We start from the raw sequence: 25480 nt of genomic DNA on the forward strand, positions 1-25480 counted from the left end.
TGGCGTGCGGGGTGCATCCACTGCGTCTGCGCAATGCCCCTCGGTAGCCGTCCCCGGAAGCGCTTCCTTCGCTGATAGCCGTGTGCCGCAGCTATTCAGCCTCTCTAGGCCGGTGGGTCTTCCGCTCCATGGTCCTGTCTGTCAGCGCAGTTTCAGAAGTCCACCGCCTAGGCCCGGCCGCGCTCGGACGCTTCGATCCCCGAGCGGGTCGCGGGTGAGTGAACCCGGGAGGAGCCCGGCGGCCGGAACGGGTGGGTCGGCCCGCCCCGCCTCTCCCACCCAGGAATGGGCTCGCTCCTGGGTCTCAGACCCTCCTCCCTCCCGCGGCGTTGTCAAGGCGACGGCCGGCCGGCTGAAGCTCCGTGTGTCTTCCCGCAGGTAGTCCAGCGGCCGCGGAACGATGGCGTGGCGGCACTGACAGGCGCGGGCGGCTGCCGAGCCCCGCGGGCCGGCATGGCGGGCCAGTTCCGCAGCTACGTGTGGGACCCTTTGCTGATTCTGTCGCAGATCGTGCTCATGCAGACAGTCTACTATGGCTCTCTGGGCCTGTGGCTGGCGCTAGTGGACGCGCTGGTGCGCAGCAGCCCGTCCCTGGACCAGATGTTCGACGCCGAGGTAGGCTTTGCAGGATAGAGTAGGTTTTCGTGGTCGGGTATCCCGGAGCTCTAGATCCGGCTGTGCCACTTTCTTATTTTGTGGACATTTTACAAAAAGAAGGGATTTCAGTGTGCCCTCCCCGACCCCCCTTGCTCATCTGTAAGACTGAGGACAGGGAGGCAGATAGATATTGGGAAACTAAGTACTGATCTACAAAGTTCACGCTCAGAAACTGCGCATTCGAGATAACAAACAAACTCTCATAGGATTTTAAATAACTTTACAGTTTTGTGTTGGCTGCGGCCGCACTCAGCCTCGTAGCTCTCCTAGCTCTGCAGCTTGTGACTTGAGGTTGAACACACATGACAGATAATACAGTCAACAGACTTGTGTCCCAGGCAAGCATGATAGATAAGTCTCTTTCTTGAGACCCTCTAGAAAAATGACTTAACCTTCTCTCAGCTCGGATCGTCAGGAGCCACAGTGGAAAGAGGAATCGATAACTGGGCATCAGTAGTGATGGAGTGGGAACTGTTTAGATTTGGTCTCTATTTAAATTCCACTCTGCTGTGTGACTCGGGCAAATGATTCCTCTCCCGTTTCCAATGTCATACTGTTGGTATTGGGTAGTAAACTGTCATTCGAAGAGCCCACCTGTGCTTAGGGGTCAATCTAGCTGAGGGAACTTGAGTTGTTTTACCTTTCCAATCTCGTTTATCCTCTGGAAGGTGAGCAGGATAATCCTGTCGCGTCACCTATAGTAAAACGTTAAAAGGCGCAGAGGGGGTTGAGGAGTAAGAAAATACTTTGTAAAATATGGTGGAAATCTAAGAGGTTGTGAGAGAGGAGAGGCAGTGGTGGTTGATGAGAAGCAAAATTCTTGGTCCAGGTCACCTGGCCTTGCTTTTGCCACTATTGTGTGCACTAGCCTCTGGGTGACTAATTCTGTGCAAAGAGACAGTAGTAGCATTGTGAGATCATTGATGTTAAAGGCCTTTGCAAGCTATAGTATGGCACAGATATTTAGTGTTTAGTAGACTCTGTCAGCAGTAAGTATTGCAAACTTACTGGATGCCGAGTAGTGGCACGTTGTAGGAGGCTCCATCCTTATTGTAAGGGCATATGGGAATCAGGCTTTGTTGAGGACTGGTCTGATGTACACAGCCTGAGTTCCACCTCGAGGTCCAGCCAACAGCTTTTGGAAGGATGAGGTCGTAGAGGTTTTTTGGTCATGGTTATTCAACTCTGCCCTTACAGTGCAAATGCGCTCCTGAGCAATGTATCAGAAAATATCTGTGAGCTATGTTTCAATAAAGCTGTATTTCCTAAAGCGGGTGCCTGACCCGTGGAGCCATAGTTTGCTAAGCATGCTTTCTAGACTTGATTCTTGCGCTCTAGACACGGTATTGCCTCAGGCAACTTCCCTAAACTCTTGTATCGTTTGTAAAAGAATAATAGTATCCCCCCATATACCTTGAGCTTCAAACGAAATCCCATAACGGGTGCGTGGGAAGAGACCATATTGTCTCCTGTACTCTGAGAAGAATGCTTGTGTCATAGGCTGTTGCTAGGGTCCTGGCTGTGCGAAGCCGGGCCTCTAGCCTGTTTCCCCTTGTGATTCCCCTTCAGATCCTGGGCTTCTCCACCCCTCCAGGCCGGCTCTCAATGATGTCCTTCGTCCTCAACGCCCTCACCTGGTGAGTATCACCAGCTCTACTCTTCATCTTTTAGGGTCTAACCTCCTAAACTTAACCATGAGGCAGGCTGGCACTTCTTGGGGGTAGTAAGATGGGTCAAGAGCCTGTTTCTGTGGACTGGCCCTGTCATGGTCCCCATTGTTGTTTGGAATTAAGTGCAAAGCTCAACTGTCACTGTGTATGCACTGCCGCCTGATGGCCTGCTTGAATATGTGAGGTGAGGGAACTTAGACCAGAAGCTGGGAGGTTGGCTTACATTCTTCTTTGTGCCGTTGCTCGAGTCACCTTTCTCCTCTCCTTGTGTACATTCCAGGGGCTGGACTCATCTGTCAGCATCCTAGGTCACTCATGGCCATTGCTCCGTTTGAGGGTCAGTTTAGCATAGGGACCAAGATCTGAGACTTAAGAGCAGACTCACTTGGCTTTGAACCTTCTACTGCCTTACCACTGTGGAGTGACTCTGGCAGTTTATCTCCAGTTTGCTCATCAGTAAAGTAGGGCGAATCCAATCAGTCACTTACGTCATAGCTGTAAAGTGCTGTTAATCCCTAGGAAGTACTTCTAACAGTGTCTTGTCCTTTATGTTATGACTTTACACTGACGATGGGGAAGTGCTCAGATTTCTGGCTTTTCTTGAATAGTGGGAAAACAGATTTATTCCTGGCTGTGTTAAGCTTCGCGTAGATGGCAAATCGCTTTTGTCTGCATTATGTAGACTGTGTATACTTCCCAGTACACAGCAGTCTGCACCATTCCTGGGTAGCTGTTTATCATCAATCTCTCCACCCCAGCCTCCCTCCGTCAGATCCACTCTTGATGTTACCCAGTAGGCTTCTCTAGGCGTCTGATAGGATGACCCTTGCTTCTCATGTACCGTGCTCGCTTCTGACCACCATGATGTCCCCACTTCCCCAACAACCTGATGGGAGGCCAGGACAACCCAGTGACAACTCGCTGCTATCCTCTCCCCACAGTGCCCTGGGCTTGCTGTACTTCATCCGGCGCGGGAAGCAGTGCCTGGATTTCACTGTCACTGTGCATTTCTTTCACCTCCTGGGCTGCTGGCTCTACAGCTCCCGTTTCCCCTCGGCGCTGACCTGGTGGCTGGTCCAAGCTGTGTGCATTGCACTCATGGCCGTCATCGGGGAGTACCTGTGCATGCGGACGGAGCTCAAGGAGATCCCCCTCAGCTCAGCCCCTAAGTCCAATGTCTAGACTTGGGCCCATCGGACACTCTGCTGGCACTTGTGCCCCATCACCTCGGGCTGCTCAGACCTCCAGATGGGGTCCGGCCCAAGTCTGAGAGGAACCCTGGAAATGTGAAGCCTGTTGGTGGAGAGATAGTGAGGTCCTGCCATGAAGGCAGGTAGCAGCCATGGTCACAGATGCAAGAACGGCCTCTGCCTGCTGGAGCCTTGGTATTTGGAGGCCGGTGAGGGGCCTCACGGAGGGTAGTGACAGATTTGGAACCATGTCGTGTGAGCCACCATACTGTCACCAGCCTGTTATTTTAAAAAGAAAAAAAAAAATCAAGGATATCTGATTGGAACAAACCACTCTTCTCGTTGTCTGTCCTATGCCTTGTGACAGCTGGTACCTTTGCCATGTTGCCAAACCAGTGATTCTGTGTGGGGAAACATTTGATTTCTGGGTCCATAGCCACAGAAGGAATCGTAGGTACAAAGTACTAGGCTGCTGACAGAGAGGACGGCGGGTAGAGGAGGTACCAAGCACAAGAAAAATGCACAACTGTGCCCTGTGATACATGCACACGCACGTACCTGTGTTGTGTGTGTGTGTGTGTGTGTGTGTGTGTGTGTGTGTCCCCAAGAACCCATTACTGACTTCCTCCAATTTCCTGTATGAACTCTCCCTTGCTGCTGGCTCTCAACATAGCGAGTCAAAGACACAGGGCCCAGAGAAGATCTCAGCATCCCCCAAACCCCCGCCTTAGCTTTATAATAAAAGCCACTGTCTGCGCTCTAGAAATGACCAGGCACCCAGCTTCCACTGGATCTCAGTTGTGGCAAGAGCTTCTGTTTGTGGTCTTGTTTGTGTTCTGTATGGAGAGGGGATCCTAACGGTGCTAGAGGCTCTGCTGAGGCTAGAGCTTGCTTTTGAGTGGTCTCCTCTGTGAGGGCTGGCAGCTGTCCTTCCTGGGTGCATAAATACACTATTTTCCACACTTTGGCTTGTACTTATGTCATTGTTGGGACCAAGAGCGTCACCTGTGCACAAGGGCTCTAAATAATGAGGATTCCTTCTTCTCTGGGCCCCACAGTTACTTCTCCAGGTAAAATACTAAATGCCAGAGTATGAGTGGCAGCACCTGCTGGCCCTAAGACGTTGGAGACTGAGCTATTGGGATCATGAGTTTGAGGCCACATGACAGACTCGGGGGTTATAGTGAATCCCTATCTCAAGAAAACAAGCAAAATCTTATATCCCACTCTCCACCAGCAGCTCCCTCTGTGATGCCTGGTGTTCCCCCCCAACCCCCTCTGACACACACTTGTGATTCCTGAACATGGACAGTACCATACGTTTTTCGTGAAGCCTTTGTTGTAATTCTTTGGTTTCTGGAGCTTGTCCAAGATAGCTGCATATCACAGCTAAGTTTAGCTTCCTGCACAGGGAGCCCTTCTTGCCTTTTGGCTCTCAGCCCTATAGAGCAGGAGTCAGAGCTGGCAGAATGAGAATCTGAGACTGACGGTCCCTGGGCAGAGGCTAGGTGAGCTAGGGTGAGGTCCAGGGTAACCCAGGGTTGTGGCCCCACTGGCTGCAGGGCCTGGGTCCAGCTGGATTGGTGGGTTTCCTTCCCAAACTCTGAAGGCACATGACTGCAATGAACAGTGTAGACAATTGAGTGTGGCTGCCACCCCCTTAAGCTGTGGATTCTGATGTTCCAGACAGGAACGTCTCTTAGCAGTTTCTCTTAGTGGCTGTGCCAACTTTTCCTGCATAAGGTTTTTTTGTTTTTCTTTTTATTTTTGTAATGAGAAACCTGTGTCCTTCTGCTGCTTATTTGATTTTTGGAAATTGTAAAATCACTAAAGAAACCAAGGTGATTTATTTTTATTTCTTTTTATCCCAGTAATACGATGACTGAGATGAGGGACAGTTGATTTAAAAAATTATATAACCTCCCCCAGAGGGCAGAGAGACAGGCATATCTCCATAGCTAGCTGACCGTCCTGCCTGGCTGAAATGACAGGTTTCCAGTCCAGTGAGATACCCTGTCTCAAGACAGTAGGCAGAGAGTGATAGGGGGAAAAATTGTATATCCTGCTGGGCCCTGCATGTGTGCATATCCACACTCAACCTATAGACCCCATACACATGTGTCTTAGTCAGGGTTTCTATTCCTGCATAAACATCATGACCAAGAAGCAAGTTGGGGAGGAAAGGGTTTATTCAGCTTACACTTCTACATTGCTGTTCATCACCGAAGGAAGTCAGGTCTGGAGCTCAAGCAGGACAGGAAGCAGGAGCTGATGCAGAGACTATGGAGGGATGTTTCTTGCTGGCTTGCTTCCCCTGGCTTGCTCAGCTTGCTCTCTTATAAAATCCAAGACCACCAGCCCAGGGATGGCACCACCCACAATGGGCTGGGCCCTCCTCCCTTGATCACTAGTTGAGAAAATGCCTTACAGCTGGATCTCGTGGAGGCATTTCCTCAACTGAGGCTCCTTTCTCTGTGATCAGCTGGTGTCAGGTTGACACATGATACCAGCCAGTAGAGCACGTAACAAACATGAGTTTTATAACCTTAAGATACGTGCAGTTTCTGAAGCAACACTGTGCATGGTTTATAGAGGTGAGTTCCAGTCTGCAGGAGTGGTGATAGTTCATCCTTTTAATAATCGCATCCACGGGATGCTGAACAGGTGTTGTGTAGCAGTGGGCCAGGGACTTATCTCACATGTGACAACTTCGGTGGGAAGTGCCATCAGCCGTATTTTACAGATGAGAAAACGAACTTGTCAGCCTCAGAATTTGGGCTCATGTAGAAGAGGGCAGTAATCAGGGTGTGTAAGTTCTGATTGGTTCAGCAGTCTATGACATCGTAGTCAGACCTTCAGATCTCACTGTGTCACTGTAGGTTAGGTTGGACAGAGCTTTACAGACATAACTAGCTATTCAAGAAAAACAGATGGGCAGTGCACAAGGACCACAGGTTAACAAGTGATGTAGGAATGCAGGTCATGTGTTAATTTCCAGAGGAGGAAGGCTGCAATCTAAAACCTACCTCCAGCTTCCTAGTGAATGAACGTCCCTCCTCTGGAGACCTGAAGTCTTGACCCTGCCTCTCCCTTCACTCTACCTAACACCTGAACTCAAGAGATGTGTGGAGACTTTGTGCCACTCCGAACAGTTAACCCCAAAGATGACGGTGAGGTGGGGTGGAGTATGGCTCAGAGGACACATCTAACTCATTCTAGGCAGCCCTGTTCTGACTGACTCCATGGAAGCCAAAATGCAATGGCAATTCCAGTTTCCTCATCGGTAAGATACACTGGAGGGAGGGGTTAGGGAAGGCCCTAGGCCCTCCAAGTCCTAAAGGGGTCATAATTCAAAAAGGCTCTCCTGGAAGCTGACTTTCTGGGCTCTCTGGCGCTCCAGGGTGACTTCCTTCTGACTAAAGGGCAGTCAGAGACTAAACATCACGGCTTGTAGGAGAGGGACAAGAGCTAAGGGAAACAGTGTTAGGGAGGAGAGGGGCATGGAAGCCTAGTGTCCTGGTGCATTCCTACTCAGCGGGAATGCAACCTGCTGGGCCACTGCAGAGCTACAGCGGAGTGACAGCTGGGCAGAGGCCAGCTTGGCCAGCCTGTGATTGTGTCCCTAACCCCACCCCTGCAAAAGGTAGTGCTGTGGTGGGGGTGGGGCATACAGTTCAGGGTACAAGGAAAGCCTGTCTACTCAGCATGGAGGGACAGCTTTAACAAGGATTTCCCACCTATAGCTGGCTGAATCCATGTATGCAGGACTCAGGACTGTGGCGGGCAGATTGGACCCATTCCTTTGGATTATTGTGAGATTTTCATGAGATACTACAGGTAGCACACATCTGGAAAGTAGAAAATAACCCATGATTCTGAAAGTTAGCAGGCTCCCTCCCATATACCCATTTTACAGACGAGGAGACTTTTCCAGTCCGCCTCACCTTACTCATGAATATTCTCACTTAATCCACTGGGAGAGAGAGAGACTACAAAGAATTAGGGAGTTAACAATTCGATCAGCTTAACATCACACAACTCCCGTTCCAACTTGATCCAGATAATTGGGTATCTTTTTTTTTTTTCTTTTTTCTTTTTTTCTTTCCGGAACTGGGGACCGAACCCAGGGCCTTGCGCTTGCTAGGCAAGCGCTCTACCACTGAGCTAAATCCCCAACCCCCGATAATTGGGTATCTTAGGAAACTGACAGCCAGTCCTTATTTGCAGGCAATTAGGTAGCAGCTCACAAGGGAGAAACAGAACCAAGCCTGGGATGTTATAGCACAGAACTGTGAAGGAAGTTTAGGGAAAGACTAAAATCCTTCATCACCCCACAAACTGACTTTCCTACATAAGCTATATTCACTTCAAGACCTCTAGACGGCTGTTAGTGCTACCCCCACCCATGGCCTCTTGAGACAAGGTCTCACTGTAGCCTTGGCAAGTGCTGTCTATGTAGGCTAGGGCGGCTTTGGACTCATTGAGATCCCTGTATCTCTGTTTCCCAAATGCTGGGATTAGAGGTCCCACCTCTCCCAGCTAGTGTCCCTTAAAAAACAAACAAAACCAATTGAAATAGCGAGGTGTGGTGGCACACACCTTCAGTCCTAGCACTTGGGAGGCAGAGACAGGCAGATCTGAGTTAGGAGGCCAGCCTGGTCTACAGAGTGAGTTCAACACCATTTCTGGGATACTCTTTTCTTGAATAATGGCTCCTACCAAACCTAGGAGAAGCTCAGACTTAAGTGGTTAAATTCAGGAAAGGGAGCACTCAGATATAAGCAGATGGCAGTCACAAATGCCCAGGGCTTGGGGACAAGGCAGAGTTGGAAGAAGTTCTGTTGGGAGGCAGAAGTGTCTTCCACCATGCTCTTCCTTCCCTAGGCCATGGTGGGTCTCGGCCTCTGCACACAGGCCTCAGCCCAACTCCTCCCCTGGGCGCAGACTGCAGCATGGCCACCTTGGCCAGGCCTTCTCCTCTCGGGCCTGTGCTTGAATCACTCTCTGAAGAGGGTGCCATGAAGACAGTTTGTGCCCTGACCACCCACTGAGGGATGTTGATGTGAAGTCATATGCTGATAAACAGGAGGTTGGAAAGAGTTTGAAGAAAGGTTATTTACCAAGGTTGATGAAACCAAAAATGGAGACCACTGAGCAGGAAAACAGCTGGAGAGGAGTGACCAGGGAGGAGGCTGCTGGGAAATGCCAGGGGTGGTTCAGTACAGAGTGCTCAGATGCCCTGGGCTCCACCCATAAGAAGCAGCAATATGGTGGGACACTCCCGATGCCACGTTTGGGTGGTCCATGGTCTCAGGCTGCCCTTCTAATATTGATGGCAGTGCCAAGCCCAGTAGAGAGAGCAACAGTGTAGGGGAAAGTGAGGCTGTCCTCCCATCCCTGTCCCTCCAAAAGGGGATCTTGTCACTGTTGCCTGCTTCTCCAGAGAACTCTGTGGGCCTGCCCTTCCATGGCTTGGAAGCTGGGTGCCTCACCCGAGGGCACACTCATCAGAGCCAGCTCCAGGGGAATATAAGAAGGGCTATGGTCTTTGAAGGAGGTCTGGGTTCCTTTGACCCATCTCCACAGCTGTGTGTACAAGGCCCTCTGATTCCCACTGACAAATGATGACAGTTATGAAATCAAGTCAGCCAGGGCTCAGGCTCAAGGGTGTTGAACGTACTGTTAGGACACTGTGCCTACAACCCCACCTGTCCTGGTCTTTCCCATCTCTGAACTAAGTTAGAGTGGTTGAACAGGATCCATGACCTGTGACCCAGCAGGCCCAGTTATTGACACCACATGCACTGATAATCAGTGGTGAGCTGGATTCTGGGAAGACTCCGTTGGCCAAGGCAGGCTCTGTGTGACTTTCTCTTCTTAGGAATATGGAAGGGAGAGAAGCCAGGAGATGGGGGTGGAGGGTAGATTTTGCTCTGCTGACTCCTCTCTGAGCAAGCCTGGGTGAGTTACCTGCTGTATAGCATACAAGTGTCTGCCTCTCCTTGGGTTGCTGGACCATTATGAGGCACCTGTACCCAGGAGACAAGTGGTCTCTGACTTCACAGAAGACCCACTGACTGTTCAAAGGACCCACCTTGTTGGGGAGCTAGGAGAGATTGAAGGACACAGCTTGGTAGATTTTCTGTTCCCGTTTTACAGAATGACCTTAGGAGTCGAGGGATGGAGGAGGATAGATAGCAGACTCATGACACTTACCAACCCAGCCTCCTCCCCCAGACCTCCCCCAAGATACCTTTGCTCCATGTTTATGAGATTGCCAGTCTCAGCTAGGCAGCGCGAGTAGTCATAGGGGAGATTTTATTTGTAGACTTGCGACTTTCTTGCCTATCCCTTCCACTAAGCTGATAGATAGCAGGATCTCTACTTCTTTTACACTTCAAGTTCCCATCCAGGGTCACACCACCTGCAAGCAGAGCGCCCTGTTAGTTATGAGACTCGCCCCTAGAGGGCGCTGCTGCTCAGTGAGCGGGCTCGGCCTGGGTCTTTGTTTTTTGTGGCAAGTTGGAGCTATCTGGGTTTCCCAAAGGGAAACACTAACATGGACTTCAGGATCCAGTCAGCCTCTCCCTTTCATGGGGAACTCAACCCATGAAGAGAGTTTCTTGTTGTCTTTGCTTTAAGAACTTTCTTTTTAGCATTCATCTTATTTAAAATGTGAATGAATCAGAGTTGATTTGGTCTGCAGGGAGGAAATGCAGAAAGCCCAGTGTGGCTACTTCTCCCTAAGTTTAAACATCACTTGAGATTCAGACACAGTAGTACCCCACTCTTCTGAAGCCTCCTCACATGAGACAGTACATGTCAGGTCTCACACTTCCAGCACACCTCCTCTAGAGCTCAGAGTCACACCAAGATGTATCCTCAGCCCAGCTATTAGCCTGCTGTGTGGCCGGGTCAATAGCTTCCTCTCTCTGGATGTGGGGCCTCTCAGTACTGCCAGCCACAGTCACCAAGACCCAAAGCCCCGAGTGTGAGCCTGGCGGAGTGGCAATGTCACACTTACCTTGTATGGATGGTGCATAGGCAGCTCAAAGTGATGCAGAACAGAAACGGGTACAGGAACGCTTGAAGCAGCGTAAGGCAGACGATCTGCACATGATCCGGCGTCCTGGAATGTGTATGCGCGTGGGGAGCCCCTCGAACCAGACCAACTGGTCAGTTATATCCAGCGGCTTCATGTCCCCCATGGGGAGGCTGTGATGGTAGGTCTTCAGGAAGACGACGCGTGGCTTCTTAACGTATGCTTTCCTCTTCTGGGCTCTGGTTCTCGAGCCTCGGCTCTTTGACGTCTTGGAGACTTTAGATTTTTTCTGTGTTTTTCTCCGTGTCACTGCTGCAGGTGTCCCCTTAGATCCTCGCTTGAGTTTCCACTGCTTGGATGTCTTTTGCTTAGGTTCCTTTATGGACTCTGCCTTCTTATAGTCTGGTTTCTTCTCAAGGGCCCTAACCTCTTGGAGTTCTGCATTCTTTTCTTTCACTTTCTTGCAGACATCATTGTCCCTGAGAGGGAGAAGGAGAGCTGTCAGCAGAGCACGGCTAAGAGGGTCCTTCTAACCCAGTCCTGAGGTGGTTGCTCTGTGGCTGGTTCAGGAAGCCGTTAGAGATAGACTGAAAAGAAATGTCTCTCGTGCCGTGGGGAAGGTGTAAGAGAAGTTTAGGCAGAATGCATGTGAGATCTTGTGAGGCGGATAGCATGACCAATTTCTGAGGAGCCTAAGGGTAGTGTGTTGTTGGCACTTGCCACTGTGCTAGGCTGTCTCAGTGTTCCTTTCAAAATAGATTCTGAGAAATCATGGCGCTCTGAGGAGTCTTCTCCAGTACCCTCACCTGTCCTGGGTAGAAGGCAGGATGAAGGCAAGATGCCTCTCACATGGAGGGCTAGTTAGGGACAACTTTTTTTTTTTTCTTTTTTTCAGGGCTGGGGACCGAACTCAGGACCTTGTGCCTCCTAGGCAAGTGCTCTACCACTGAGCCAAATCCCCAACCCCAGGGACAACTATTTTTTTTTTCTTTTCTATTTTTTGGAGCTGGGGACCGAACCCAGGGCCTTGCGCTTGCTAGGCAAGCACTCTACCACTGAGCTAAATCCCCAACCCCAGGGACAACTATTTTTAAGAAATGTTTCTGTGCTTTAAAAGCTATGATGTTCTGTGGCCCTGAGCCTTGTGGTGCTGGGCTTTCTGGACACCTGTATCTGGGAGGCCACATCACAGAAAGAACCTTAGGAAGGAATAAACAGCTTTTTTTTTTTTTTTTCTACCAGAAAGGAGATTTCCTCAGGAGTACGTGTGCCAGCGGGGCCAAGCCCCATGCAAGCTCGTCCTAGCTGGTGACAGTGATGGCTAGTGGGTGACTGCTGTCAAGATCTGCCAAGTAGGAAGCCGTGAGGCAGCAGCAGACTGGAGCGGGCTCTGGAGTCAGACATGCTAGACTCTGATCATCAGGTGACCTCCCAGGCCCTGGGTCTCCATCATCAAGTGGGTGCTGTAATGAACCTAGGATTGCTGGGAAGCAGGAACTAAGTGGGGTGCATATGTAACACGCCAAGCAGAGAGCAGGCACTCATGAAAATGCTCCTCGAATTCTAGGGCCACCTCCGCATAATTAGGTTCTGGGCAAGACTGAGAGGGCGACTGGTCTGTGAGTGAGTTGCTGCCAGGGAGAGGAAGGAAGGAAAGCTCCCACCACATACACACTCAGCACACAGGGCAATGGTGGGCTCTTAGCCAGATGACTATGGTCACTGTTGCAGCCACAGCTTTGACATAAGGTGGGAAAGACTTCAAACAGGCATTCATTCTACCACTTATCATCAGTTCACTTCTTGAGCTTCGGGCCCTATCAGTAAAGCAGCATGTGTAAATACCTGTTGCACAGAGCCCTTCTATAAAGTAGGCCACTGTTTCTGACCCTCCCCCACAGTGCCTGTCCCTAGGAAAGATAGCCACTGGGTCCATTTTGTGAGTGTATGAGGAAGGGGTGTGGGGGAGCTTACCTAGCAGAGATTTGCAGGATCTGTGGAACTCTGAGCACTGAATACCAGCACCTTCTGGCCAGCCTATGGAGTTCTTGGATCCGGCTATTCGAACTCTTGAATAGCTTCAAGAGGGACAAGTTTTTTAATACCTGCCAGGGTCAAGAAACCAGAAAGAGGTTTCCAGATCTCCCAGGAGAGCCCCTCTTCCCCTGCCAGTTGCTTGGCTCAGCCCAGGGCTGAGTCTGCTGGCTCCCTTGGGTCACTGGGTCTGGCACCTGGGGCAACACTTCAGGTGGGGGTCGGGTTCCCTAAGCAGGGGCTAAAATGGAGCATCTCACCGTTTTAAGTCGGTTCCGCTCAATTACTTTGCCCACAGGCTGGTTTATCTTGTCCTGTAGTTTCTCATCTTGCATCTGAGGGATGGGAAGAAAGTGAGAGAGCGCGTCCTGGTATAGGGGAGTCCCCTCGCATTCCCGTATTGTGCCGTATTGTGCTCATTTGGCTGAGTTTGGTTAGACCAGTCCTAGACTAGAGTCTTATCACGTTGGGTTTGGAACAGAACTGAGAGCATCTTAGCTCTGCCAGCCTCCATTGACCCTTCACCTTCCCCCTTTCCACAAGGCTGGAAAGACTCTTTCTTGCGGCTGGACTCTCTGGTACGATTCCTTCTATGGGGCCTGCCGGGCTCTGGCACAGGGCTGACCTTAGAAGCCACTTTACTCTTCAGCCTCTTCTTTGTAGATGGACTCATACTGGGGCTGTAGGAGCAAGACTGGACCCAGTGCTGCCTGCACCCTGCCCCTCTCACATCAGCACTTGGGCTGAGTACCATATGATGGTTCTGGAGCTGCCAGGCAGGGGAGCTGTGACGTCACTGAAATGTGTGACAGCATCAGGCTATGTCTCTAGGGGTGAAGGGTGGAGGGTCAAAAGGCCACACCCATCTGTGGAGAAACACAGTATGAGGCAGGCGGTATGTACGCGACCGTGACCTCCCTATGAGGTAAGAAGATGGACCCTCTTTTTAAATGAAGCTGAGATTTTAAAAGGTTATGCAGTTTACCAATTCATGACTGGTTGCTGGTAGAGCTGAGAACATGATGTGGGTCTGACAAGTCAAGCCATGAAAACCGGAGTTCCCAAACCTCCTCGCTCCAGCCAGGCCACCTAGTTGACTGGCACCCGCAACCTCTTTTTCTTCATATAATTCCTAGAATAAAGTGAGCTTATATTCAGATGAAATGAGGCATAGTTTGGGTGCTGTGGCTGTAGAGGGCTTACATTTTAGTGGAGGCAAGTATCCCCCAGATGGTACGTGTGCGTATTATAAATTTTGCTGATGAAGTCTAGAAATAATCGTTCAATGCTCTTTATTATACATTTTATTGTTCAGTTACTATTCTTTTGTTTAGTTTTGGTTTTGGGTTTTGGAGACAAGGTTTTTCAGTGTGACGGAGCCCTGGGTGTCCTGGAACTCTCTTTGTAGACCAGGCTGATCTTGAAGTCACAAGAGATCTGCTTGCCTCTGCTGTTTAAGTGCTGGGATTAAAGTCGTGCACCACTACACCCAGCCTGTTTTGGGTTTTATTAAGTATTTTTTATTTATAGTGTGTGTGTGTGTGTGTGTGTGTGTGTGTGTGTGTGTGTGTGTGTGTGTGTTGGGGGGATGCCTGCAGAGACTGGAGAGAGTGGTATCCCCTGGAGTTGGAGCTCTAGGCGGTTATGATCTGCGTGGGTGCTGGGATGCAAACTTGGATTGTTCATAAGAGCAATATGTGCTTCTAACCACAGGTTCATCTCTCCAGCCCCCTATTTTATTTTTGAAATAATTGTCTTGCTATGTTGCCCAGGCTACCCTCAAACTCAGAGAGCTATCTTAGTTCTCTCTCTCTCTCTCTCTTAGTTTGTCCCCCAATTTAGCCGATATTTACAATATACTTTCCTTGAATTTTGCCTGAGTCTTCTTTCCATCCATAGCCAGCATGTGGTCATGTCTAAACAAGTGTGGTGCCAACGTAAGGATTAGAATTTGTATTCAAACTGAAAGGCAAGAAGATAAAAGTACAAAATAATAGAGACCCTGAAACGATGAGAGAAACTTGAACACTTCTCATTCCTGACTGGCTTTACATTGCTAGTGTTTTCTCCAGGTTTTTCTTTCTTTTCTTCTTTGAAATTTTTTCTATGTAGTCCTGGCTGTTCTGGAACTAGCTCTGTAGACCAGGCTGGCCTCAAACTCATAGAGATCTGCCTGCCTCTGCCTCTGCCTCTGAGTACTGGGATTAAAGGTGTGCACCACCAAGCCCAGCTTCCATTACTTTCTTAAAGCCAGACCAGCAGCCAGTCATTTTCTTCTGTGAAGGGCTGCTACAGTGGGACTTTTCAGCTGTAGCTGTAACTGCCTACCTTGGTTCTGTATAAAGCAGCCGCAGATAGTATGTGAGTGGGCATGGTTTTATTGCAAGAAGACTATTTATAAATACAACAGATGAGCTGAATTTGACCCATGCCAACCGGGGATGAATCAATGAAACGATACTTTTAAGCCTAGTTTGCCCTGTTTACCTCTCCTGGGAACCACTCCTACTGAAGTTCATTTCAGCTTAGCAGTTGGTGTCACTGGACTTAGGATAAGAAAAATATTCAGGAACGTGCCTTTATACATCATGTCTGTGCTCTCAAGTCTGCAGGGTAAAGACTCAGGGAGACATACAAACAATGGTGTTCCAGGTTAGAAAGGGACAAGCGAGAATATTTTTTTGAGAACTTTTTTTTAACTTTAGTGTATGCACAGTATTGTATTACATGTAATTGTAAGTTTAGCCATTTAACCTTTGATGCTGGCTGTACTTTAGAATGAGCCTGCGGAGATTCTCAGAATGGAGGGGTAAACTTTCCTGAGCCTACAAGTCAGACTTACCTTGTCACTTACAGCAGATGAAGCTAAATGTTTGCATCAAAGTAAACAGGGGGATGAGGATAAGAAAGGTAAAGAAAGGGTCTTGCTGTATTAAACAGCGTGATGGGATAAGCCAGCATGTGAGAACCTGGGGCAGGAGAATCAATTCAAGACCAGCCTAACCACACATGGAGACACTATCTCCCAGACAAAAGAGAACCAGTTTGGAGAGATTGCTCAGTGGTTAAAAACATGTCTCTTACAGAGGACCAACCCAACAGTTCCCAGCACCTCTGTGGGTGCCATGCCTCAGCCAACTGTAGCTTCAGTTCCAGGGGTTCCACCAGCCCTCCGGTTCCCAGGTGTCTGCACTCATAGGCACACACACACATAACTTTTCCCTTAAGGCCGAAGTCTGGTTTGTGAAATATTTATCAAGAAGGCGAGATTTGAGCAGATCCCTGGAAGAAATGGAGGCTGTGGTAGCAGGACATGAGATTGAAGAGGGAGTTACCGTGGGTAGGGATAGATTGAGGCCCACCCTAAAGGATGATGGTCTGTCTGGTTGGCTACATCAGAATAATCCAAAGAGTTTGCAAGAAATAGCTTCTCAGGCACTGTCCCAGTACCTGGCCAGTCTGATACCCAATCAAGTTTAGTACCCACTCCATCCTAGACTTTCTTTTTTTTTTTTTTTTTCTGGAGCTGGGGACCGAACCCAGGGCCTTGCGCTTCCTAGGCAAGCGCTCTACCACTGAGCTAAATCCCCAACCCCAATCCTAGACTTTCTTTTTTTTTTTTAAAGATTTATTTATTATATATAAGTACACTGTAGCTGTCTTCGGACACACTAGAAGAGGGCATCAGATCTCATTACAGATGGTTGTGAGCCACCATGTGGTTGCTGGGATTTGAACTCAGGACCTTTGGAAGAGCAGTCACTGCTCTTAACCACTGAGCCATCTCTCCAGCCCAATCCTAGACTTTCTTAAACGTCCTTCATCCATCTGTCCTATGAAGGTCTGTTGGGGACATTCATCTGCCTCATGGAAGATAACAGGGGTAATCAGGAAGGAAGATAGGTGTCAAGGACAGTCTCTTGTGCACACTCTTCTGTGGACCCCAGTGCTCATTGGCCATTTTACCTGCCCAGGGATCCTACTGCTGCTCCTGCCACTGTGGTGTTTATCCAGGGAGTTGTTAGTCCTGCAGATGCTCTGAGGCCTGTTAGCTCCATTGGCTCCGTCAGGCCACTTACAGTGCCTGCTCAGTACCAGGCACCTTGGACAGCAGCACTGTAGGCAGAGCATGTCCCCTTTCTGTGTCCATTTCACGCCCCTAGGCCAAGGAGGTAGGCACCTCTGGAATGTAGCTTCTCAAGGGCAGGAGTTTTTGTTGCATTCATTGATAAATCCTCCAGCACCTAGAGCTGTGTCTGGCAGAATCATAGGTCATAATCAGGTTAAAACCAAAATCAAACAAAACCCCACAATTATGTAGCATTGTCTGTGACAAGGGTAAATGAGGCCTGAAGGAAAAACAAATGTTAGCCAGGCAAAGGATATAGGGTGAGCAGGGCCATCTCACTAGAGGGGATTTAAAGGGTGTTCTAGGCCACGTGCAGCAGGATGGACAGGGAAAGTGGACACAATGTAGGTACTATGTTGCTATGTGCTTAGGATCCAGGCTGTGAGCCGGGGAATCACCTTTGAGAGCCCCAGGAGAGCTTGGTCTGGACATACAATGGCTAAATTCTGTGCTGGGCCCACCCGACTGCCTTTTTATTCCATTCTTTCATACATCTTTTGGAATGTTTACATAAGATTTTGTCCTTTAGAGGAGGTTTAAGTTTATATCAAAATTAAGTAGCTGGATGTGGTGGTACATGCCTTTAATCCCAGCACTTGGGAAACAGATTTCTCTGTGAGTTCAAGGCTATCCAGCTCTGCATAAGGAGTTCCAGGTTGGCCAGAGCTAAACAGTGAGACCCCGTCTCACAAAGAAAAAAAATTACGTAGAATGCACAGAAATTTCCCACCACCCTCCCACCTTGGGGAGTAGCCCCTCCGAATTCCACCAACAGTGTTAGTTTCTGACAAACATAGATGGTGCGTTAGCTTTATCATGACAGACCATCCTTCATGTAGGGGTCCCACTTGCTACTGTGCAGTGTATGGGTTTGGATGAATGTGTAATGATGTGTCCTTGATATTACATCACACAGAACTGTCTCAATGCCCTAAAAATTCCTGTGCTCCACTTTATTCCTCCCTCCTTCTCAACCGAGCCCTGGCAAATGCTGACCTCCTTATATCTTTATAGTTTTGCCTTCCAGTATGTCCTGTGATCAAAATAAAATAAGTATTTAGCCATTTTGGATGGGTGCTTTTAATAATAGCATTTAAACATACTCCATGCCTTTTCATACCTTTTGAGTGATTACCCCCCCCTTTTTTTTTTAAATTTACTTATGATAAGTACACTGTAGCTGTCTTCAGACACACCAGAAGAGGGCATCGGATCCCATTACAGATGATTGTGAGCCACCATGTGGTTGCTGGGATTTGAACTCAGGACCTCTAGAAGAGCAGTCAGTGCTCTTAACCACTGAGCCATCTCCCCAACCCAAGTGATCACCTCCTTTTAGTACTAAATAATACTGATTTCTGTAACCCTCTCAGTTTATTTATCCTCACCTACTAAAGACCATCTTTTGTGACTTCAGGTGTGGGCAGTTATGAATAAAGCTTCTGTGAACAGCTGTCTGGGGTGTTTATGCAGACACACGCTTTCCATGCCTCAGGATAAAGCCAGGGGCTGCAGTTGCTCATCATCATTAGTTGTGCAAGACGGCACTGAGCCGTCTCCTGTGGCTATAACTGGCCTGGCCTGGAACTCACTCTATGGTGCAGACTGGTCTCAAACTTGCAGTCCTCCTGTCTTAGCCTCCAGAGTGCTGGGAGTGCTGGGACCCTAGTCGTGAGCCATTACACCCAACCCAGTCAACGCTATCACTCCTTATCTGCTTCCCACCTCGTCAAGGTAAAGCCACCTGAGGCCAGACTGTTCTGTAACAGTGCCTCATGAGTAGTTTCCCATCATCCATCTGGTTCGTTCTTCCTAGTTCCATAGAGAAAATGCTTGCATGGGGTGAGAAGCCCGGGATAATAAAGAGAAGAAAGTCTGAACACAGTCTACCGTCTGAATGCTTCTCTTCTTTGAAGGTTTCATACATGTACACTGTATCTTGTCATATCTACCCCCATTCCCTCCTTCTCAACTCCCCTGGACTCTGTCCCCAACACATTTCCCTCCCATTGTAAACATCCTGTCCTTGTAACACAGAGACTGATTAGTGCTGCCAAGGTGCTTGGTACAGAGTCACCCACTGGGGCCTTCCTGTGGCCACCTCTGGTGCTGTGACTGAGCGTGGTTTCCATAGGCTTGTACTTCTCCTTGCTTGGTCCCCAGTTGATGAGCTGTTTCGAAAAGATTAGGAGGTGTAACCTTTTGGGAGGAGGTGTGTCACTGGGAGTGGGCTTTGAGGTTTCAAAAGCCTACACCAGGCCTACCTAGTGTCTCTCTGCTGTTGTCTGTAGATCAGGATATAAAGCTCTTGGGTATGATAGTGGACTCACCCTCTGAAACCTTAAGCAAGTAACTGTACCTGTAACTCCAGTCAAATGTTTTCTAAGATTTGCCTTGGTCATGGGGTCTGACACCACCCAAAGAAAAGAGACTCTTCCTTCTGTATCCAGATGCCATAGTGGTTGTATGGTTTGTCTTTTCACTGTTTTTGAAATTAAAATATAATTACATCTGCCTTCCTATGTCCCCTCCTACTTAAGGTTCCAAGGCTGACCAATGTAATTGTGGGGAGCTCATTCCTAGGGAGACTGTTCCTCCCACTGTCAGGATTGCTGACTTCTTTGAGTATGAGTGGGGTGGGGCATCCTGAGATTCGCCCTTTCCAAGTCAGCGTGCTGACTGCTGTGGTAATTCTCCTGACCTTGCTTAGGCAGCCATGCTGTTGAAGCATCATGGGCAAATCTTTCAGTCATTCCTAGGAGACAGAACCTCACAGCACCTCTCCTGGTGCTTCAGCATTTAGTCCTCCATCTCCTCTTCCCTGATGTTCTCTGAGTCAGGTGCAGGAGCTGTGCTGTGTGAGGCCCTGGATTTCAGAGGGCCTCTCAGCCCCACTTTCCTAACCCTGCCTAATCCCTAACTGCAGTCCGAGGGCCTAACACCCCTGGCAGTTCTGAGGGATGAGAAAATCTCTCTTAGACCAAGGGAGACTTTTCAATTGTCTTTGAATTTATAATCATTTCAAGTTTTTAAAAATAATTTTAGGGCTGGCAAGATGGCTTTTGGATAGAGATGTTCGCTACAAAGTCTGACAACCTGAGTTTGATTCCTGAACCCCACGTGGTAGGAGAAGAAAACCAAGTCCTGGGGCTGGGGATTTAGCTCAGTGGTAGAGCGCTTGCCTAGGAAGCACAAGGCCCTGGGTTCGGTCCCCAGCTCCGAAAAAAAAAAAGACCCCCCCCCAAAAAAAAAAGAAAACCAAGTCCTGCAGCTTGTCCCCTGACCCCCACATGCATGCTGTAGCAAGCTGTAAGTACGTAAGTAAATAAATAAATAAATAAATGTAAATTTTAAAATATTTTTAACAGCAAGAAAAGGCTTCTGAACTCCAAAATTACATTGGAAGGTACAGGTTGGAAAATTAAACTGCAAATGAGTATGCACAGGTGGGTCGCACAGAGCAGAGCGCACGAGCAGAGTACACAGCAGGGTATGATGTGCACACCCACAGTTCCAAAAATGGGGTGGGGTGGGGGGACAGAGGCAGGAGGACTGCCACAAGTTCTGGGGCAGCTAGGACTGTACTGCAGAATGCTCTCACAAAATAAGCAGAATAGATTCAAAATCCTACAGGAATTCCGTATGGAAATCAACAATGTAATGTCAGATGTATGAGGAGAGGCAAATGCAACATGACTGGAGAATGGCAGGACTCATGTCTGATGTTACGTGTTTCTGTGAAGCTATGGAGTATTATAAAGGCATTGTAGAACTTTTTCCGGTTTAGAAGACAATCTCTTCATCACATTGTATTAAATCCCTGCTTTGTGGCAGTGCGGCAATGCAGGTCTTACTTATAAAAATTAACTCAAAACGAGTCTTATGGAAACCTGAAACCTACGAAACACATAAAGAAGCAGAGCAAGTGGGGCGTAGTGGTGCGCGCCTTTAGTCCCAGCGCTCGGGAGGTAGAGGCAGGCAGATCTACACGAGTTCAAGGCCATCCTTGTCTACAAAGCAAGTTCCAGGACAGCCAGGGCTACACAGAGAAACCCTGTCTCAAAAAACAACAAAAGCATAGGACTAATTCTTAGTGACTTCAAGGTAGATCCCGACAGAGAGTCAAGGCCTTTCGAATCCTGGCGTGCTCATCAAAGGCTCGACCAAGAGGCCCAAGGAGGGTAATCACTAGTTACTAGTGGTTTATCTGTGTAGTGTTTAACAGCAATCTGTGAAGTTGCATTGTCTGTAATTAAGATACACAGTCTGACTTTATAGGATATAATAATAAAATAGTGATGGTGGGGGCTGGGTAATGTCTCAGGCAATAAAGCACCTACTGTGCACATGGGGACCTGAGATGGATTCATAACAGCCAGGGTGCTGGCTGACCACAGTCCAACCCTGCTGCTGACGACAGGGAAGGGGGCTACCACAGCTAGATTCCTGGGGCTCACTGGACAGTCAGGTTAGCCAATGTGTGAGATAAGATCTGGAGAAAGACCTTGTCTCAAAAATAAGGTGAGTGAACGGTGGAGGAAGATACCTTACGGCAGCCTCTGGGCACACATGTACAATGTACACACCGGCAAGCACAGCTGACACACTTGTATTCCCACAGGCATGTACACACATACACACAGAGAGAGAGAGAGAGAGAGAGAGAGAGAGAGAGAGAGAGAACATGAAATAGTAAGGCAAACCAGTTATCTATTTTAACATTTTGACAATTTAACACTGTCTCCATTAGTTAATTAATATCCCTAAATTAGACCAGAATGGCCTCCAACTCAGAGTTCTACTTGCTTCTGCCTCCAGAGCGCTGGGATTAAAGGTGTGCACCACCACGCCCAGCCTACACTTTACTCCAGACATCTTTCTTTTGATGCAGGGTTGCTAGCCTCAGACTCACTATGCAGATGAAGGGTGACCTTCTGACCTGCCTGCCTCCATCTCCAAGTGCTGCGCTCACAGCTGCATGTTCTCAGGCCCTGGTCTTAGCAGAGCCTTGTGCATTCTACACAGGACTCCCTACTCGAGTGACATCCCTAGGCCTCGTTGTGATTTTGTTTAACTGTTTTTATCATCTTAAGAAGCCTCTGTTGAGGGGCTGGGGATTTAGCTCAGTGGTAGAGCGCTTACCTAGGAAGCGCAAGGCCCTGGGTTCGGTCCCCAGCTCCGGAAAAAAAAAAGAACCAAAAAAAAGAACCAAAAAAAAAAAAAAAAAAAAAAGAAGCCTCTGTTGAACTGTCTTCAGGTTCACCCATTTCTTCCTTAGCTATGTTGAATTTTATTGAGGATACTGTCAAAGGTGTTCTTCAAACCTCGAGTGTGTCTGTCTCTCCTGTTGCATATGATCTGCGATAGTTTCTTGCTCTCTGCTAAAAATTCTGCTCATTTACATCATCTCCATTTTCCATGAGAGCATTTCATGGATCATCATTCTCTTAAATTCTGTCAGACAGCTGCAGCATCTGGGGCTCAGACCTGATCCTCTTGATTACTTTGAGTCTTGACAAAGAGTCTTGACTTTGTTTTTGGTTTGTTTTTTGTTTTTTTTTTCAAGACAGGGTTTCTCTGTGTAGCCCTGGGTGTCCTGGAACTCTTCTCTGTAGACCAGGCTGGCCTTGAACTCGGACATCTGCTGTCTGCCTCCTCAGTGCTGGTGTGCACTACTCTCCAGCCTCTGACTTTTACTCGTGACATAGGTCTTGTATTTCCATGTGTATTGTGACCAAGCCATGGACATAGTACATAGAATGGTAGGCACCAAGCACAGTGTTACTTGTGCCTGGACATTGCTTTCCTGTGTGAAGCCATTAATGTGAGTGACTGAGTTGTCTCTCTCACTGTTCTGTCGTCCGCACTCCTGCAGACGTAGCCCATTTGAACCACAGTGGGCCTTTAACAGCTCCATAAACATTTTAGCTAACTGGTTCTTCTAATTTCTCTTACCTTTATGCGTGGAGATTTCATATTCCCCCTCAGAAGTAAGCCAGTGCCTACATTCTATGTCTCATGGAGACTCCTATCCTTTGAAATTCACGTTCATTAGTTACTTTGCAATCTCAGTTCTCTTGACAAAAGCTATGAAGACTGTCCAACAAGTTGTAGAAATTGTTCTTAGTGTGGCCATGCTCGTCCCAGCTGGAAGGCAGAAGTGTCAAGCCATCTACTTCTTCCTGGTCTTTCCTCCTCCCGGCCAGTTCATTCCTTGCCACCCGGGATCATTCTTTTGGATGACACAGTTCTAGTGGAGCTTGCTGACTTGACTTCAGCTTGGACATAGCCTTCTTCTGACCAGTTTTTGAAAATCTGGGATTAGGAGGGGCAGACATCCTGATCTTTCATCAACTTTGATTGAAATAACCTCGAGCTTAGTTGATTCAACCAGACAGGAACTCCTGTTCTACACACTCTCCCCTGCACTCCCGAATTTGACTAGCCTTTAAAAAGTCTATTTTCTAGAGTCCTTCTTCCAGAGATGAGTTTGAAGCCGGGGCAGGGAGAAGGGGTGAGAGAGTGAGTCCTTGACCTTGGGAGCTAAGCTCCAGCTGCTGTAGACCACCTGGAGTTGGCCTCATTTCTGTGAGAGAAAAATGAGACCAAGTATCTACTCCATCCATTAATGAGAATCAGGACTCAAACTTGGTATAATATTTCTGAAAAAGGAAACTTACAACAGGATAAAAGAGCTGTAGTGACAGCCAGCTCAGGAGGCAGCCTGCCCAGGTTCCAATTCCAGCCCTGTCACCAACTAGCTTAGAACGTCAACAGTCCCCTACGTCTCTGTAGCTCTGTTTCCGTGTCTATAAAGTGGACATAATGACATTTACCTCAGAGGCACCAGTAACGCCCACAGAAGCGCTAACTGTCCGGGCCCCCTTCCTATGGCATAAGTTCTTAGTAGAACACAGTCTTTCCCTTTCTCAGAAGCCATCCCAACCAAGAGAGCTATGGTTTATGGAGCATTTGCAGTGTGTCCAAAGTCCTACACTAAGAGGGCGGGATTAATTAGCCATGGTTAACAGGCAGGATCAAGAGTCAGAGAAGGGTTTGCCCAGCTGGCCAGGAACTGCCATGGTTTACAACTCACAAGGGGGTCTGGCTGTGACTTACCCTCCGCACTCCCTGCTTTCCACAGACTAGCTCCACTCTTCTGAACGAGAGAAAGCTGCGCTGTGCTTACCTCGCAGGCTTGTTCTCAACCTAGCCACACAGAAGAGTCCCCGACTCAGGCATTGCTGGAGTACTGTCCCCCTGTGGGGAAACCCAGATGCACCTGCTTCTCACAGCCAGCCCTTTGCACACACCCTCCCATTTCCCTGCTTTTCAAGACCACTTGAAGCTGGGTATGGTGAGAGGCAAAGGCAGGAGGATCTCTTGAGTCCTCTAGGATTTTGAGGCTAACCTGGTCTACGGAGCAAGTACCAGGACAGCAGGGCTACACAGAGAAACCTTGTCGAAAGGAAAGGAGGAAAAGAAAGGCTTACAATACCAGAGCCTAGATTTTATTCTAACACAGGCGATTAAAACATGAGACTTGGGCTCTGAGCTGTCCTGTGTGGACAATGTAGCTAGGCAAGAGAGGACACAGGAAAACCAGAAGGAGGCAAGCCAGAGTGGTGGGAACAGAGGAATGGTGTATTGGAAAGATATGTAGGAGAGAGAAATGATGTGAAATGGAGGTGTATTTTAATGTGGGCCTCAAAGGAGAGGGAGATGACAAGGACGGTTTCCTGGGCTGCAACACAGATTCCTAGTGGAACACACACAGACACACACACACACACACACACACACACACACACACACACACACACACAGAGTCATGGCTCGTCCTCACACTGCGTTGAGAGTCAGGCAAGGGGATGGATGGGGAGAGAAAAAGTGGGGAAGGGAATGGAGCATTGATCCAGGGGCTGCTATACTGGACACTGCTATCCCTGGTTTGAGCCAGGAGATGCTGAGGGGGGGGCAGTTTCCGACTGGACCGCCCACCCACGCCTGGCTGGACGTCTGGCATCTCTGGAGCACCTCGAAGTGTTGGCTCCCTGCCGGCTTGTAGGGTGCGGCGCCGGCTCATCCCCTCCAGCCCTGACTCGCCCATTCCGCTGACCCGTAGGGCGGCGGCTCGGTGTGGTCCTTAGGCCAGCTGAGGTAATCCAAGAACCCGGGGGTCGACCGAGGCAATGCACTTGACTCGCTGGGCGGCAGCCGACTCCCGCCTCCCCACCCCGCACCTTCTGGAGAAGTGTGCGCGTAACCGCGACCAGGGTGATCGAGGTGCGGAGAAGCGGGCAGCTGGCGCGTGCGCGTGGTCGTTGCGTGGGCGCTGCTCTGGAGTCGAAGAGCATCAAGTGTGCGTGGGCCGGAGCCGGCGCGTGTGCCCGCAGTCGCTGTGCGCGGGGCGGGGGTGCCGCAAGTGCCTTGGGCGCGCGCAGCCTCGCACGGGCGGAGCGAGGAGGGATGCGTGCGGGAACTTTTCGCCCGCCCCGCAAGTACGGGTCCCGGCGTTCAGAGGAGCTGTCCTCCGCCGCCAGCCCCGAGTGCCCGCCCCGCCCCCACTTCCGCCTCCCGCCTCTTCCTCGTTCCCGGCTCCCAGGGCCGCCCGGTCCCCAGGGAACCCCGCAGGCACAGCCCCACCCGGCCGGCGCTGCTCGCTCCCACGCCCCCGCCGCCGCCTGTCGGGAGCGCACCCAGCGAGCCAGAAGGCGCGGGCGCTGCAGGTAGGGGGGAATGCGGGTTGGGCTCAGGT

The 25480-nt window shown here is 49.3% G+C and overlaps 3 protein-coding genes across 5 annotated transcripts in view; 2 read left to right on the plus strand and 1 right to left on the minus strand.

Annotated features, from left to right (window-relative positions):
• The window catches only part of Sys1 (Sys1 golgi trafficking protein), a 27293-nt gene continuing 1813 nt past the window's right edge, over positions 1-25480 (plus strand). Inside the window, exons 1-4 of one of the 3 annotated variants that reach the window (XM_063284554.1) lie at positions 1-214; positions 379-615; positions 2227-2294; positions 11802-21958. In XM_063284554.1, the coding sequence (XP_063140624.1) occupies positions 454-615; positions 2227-2294; position 11802 (231 nt within the window). In that variant the 5' untranslated portion in view covers positions 1-214; positions 379-453 and the 3' untranslated portion in view covers positions 11803-21958. Of the gene's footprint in view, positions 215-378; positions 616-2226; positions 2295-3268; positions 4480-11801; positions 21959-25480 lie in introns of those variants that run through there. The other 2 variants (NM_001399565.1, XM_063284553.1) reach the window with 2 other exon arrangements.
• On the minus strand, positions 9821-13342 carry Tp53tg5 (TP53 target 5). Its single transcript, NM_001426987.1, has 5 exons — positions 13219-13342; positions 12854-12928; positions 12534-12664; positions 10542-11038; positions 9821-9941 (listed from the first exon to the last, which is right to left on the minus strand). Exons 1-4 carry the CDS (start codon positions 13264-13266, stop codon positions 10567-10569), a joined length of 726 nt encoding a protein of 241 aa, NP_001413916.1. The 5' UTR covers positions 13267-13342; the 3' UTR covers positions 9821-9941; positions 10542-10566.
• The window catches only part of Dbndd2 (dysbindin domain containing 2), a 5449-nt gene continuing 4188 nt past the window's right edge, over positions 24220-25480 (plus strand). Inside the window, exon 1 of the mRNA XM_006235614.5 lies at positions 24220-25451. Within this exon, the coding sequence (XP_006235676.2) occupies positions 24915-25451 (537 nt within the window). The 5' untranslated portion in view covers positions 24220-24914. The remainder of the gene's footprint in view (positions 25452-25480) is intronic.

Source organism: Rattus norvegicus, chromosome 3, assembly GCF_036323735.1.
Source record: "Rattus norvegicus strain BN/NHsdMcwi chromosome 3, GRCr8, whole genome shotgun sequence".
Taxonomy (NCBI): Eukaryota; Metazoa; Chordata; class Mammalia; order Rodentia; family Muridae; genus Rattus; species Rattus norvegicus.

Coding starts and splice junctions, on each gene's coding strand:
- Tp53tg5 (NM_001426987.1), bottom strand. CDS start 13,266: ATGAGTCCATCTACAAAGAAGAGGCTGAAGAGTAAAGTGGCTTCTAAG. Junction 12,665..12,853: donor AGCGGAACCGACTTAAAACG/GTGAGATGCTCC, acceptor TGACCCTGGCAG/GTATTAAAAAACTTGTCCCT. Junction 11,039..12,533: donor ATCCTGCAAATCTCTGCTAG/GTAAGCTCCCCC, acceptor TCTCCCTCTCAG/GGACAATGATGTCTGCAAGA.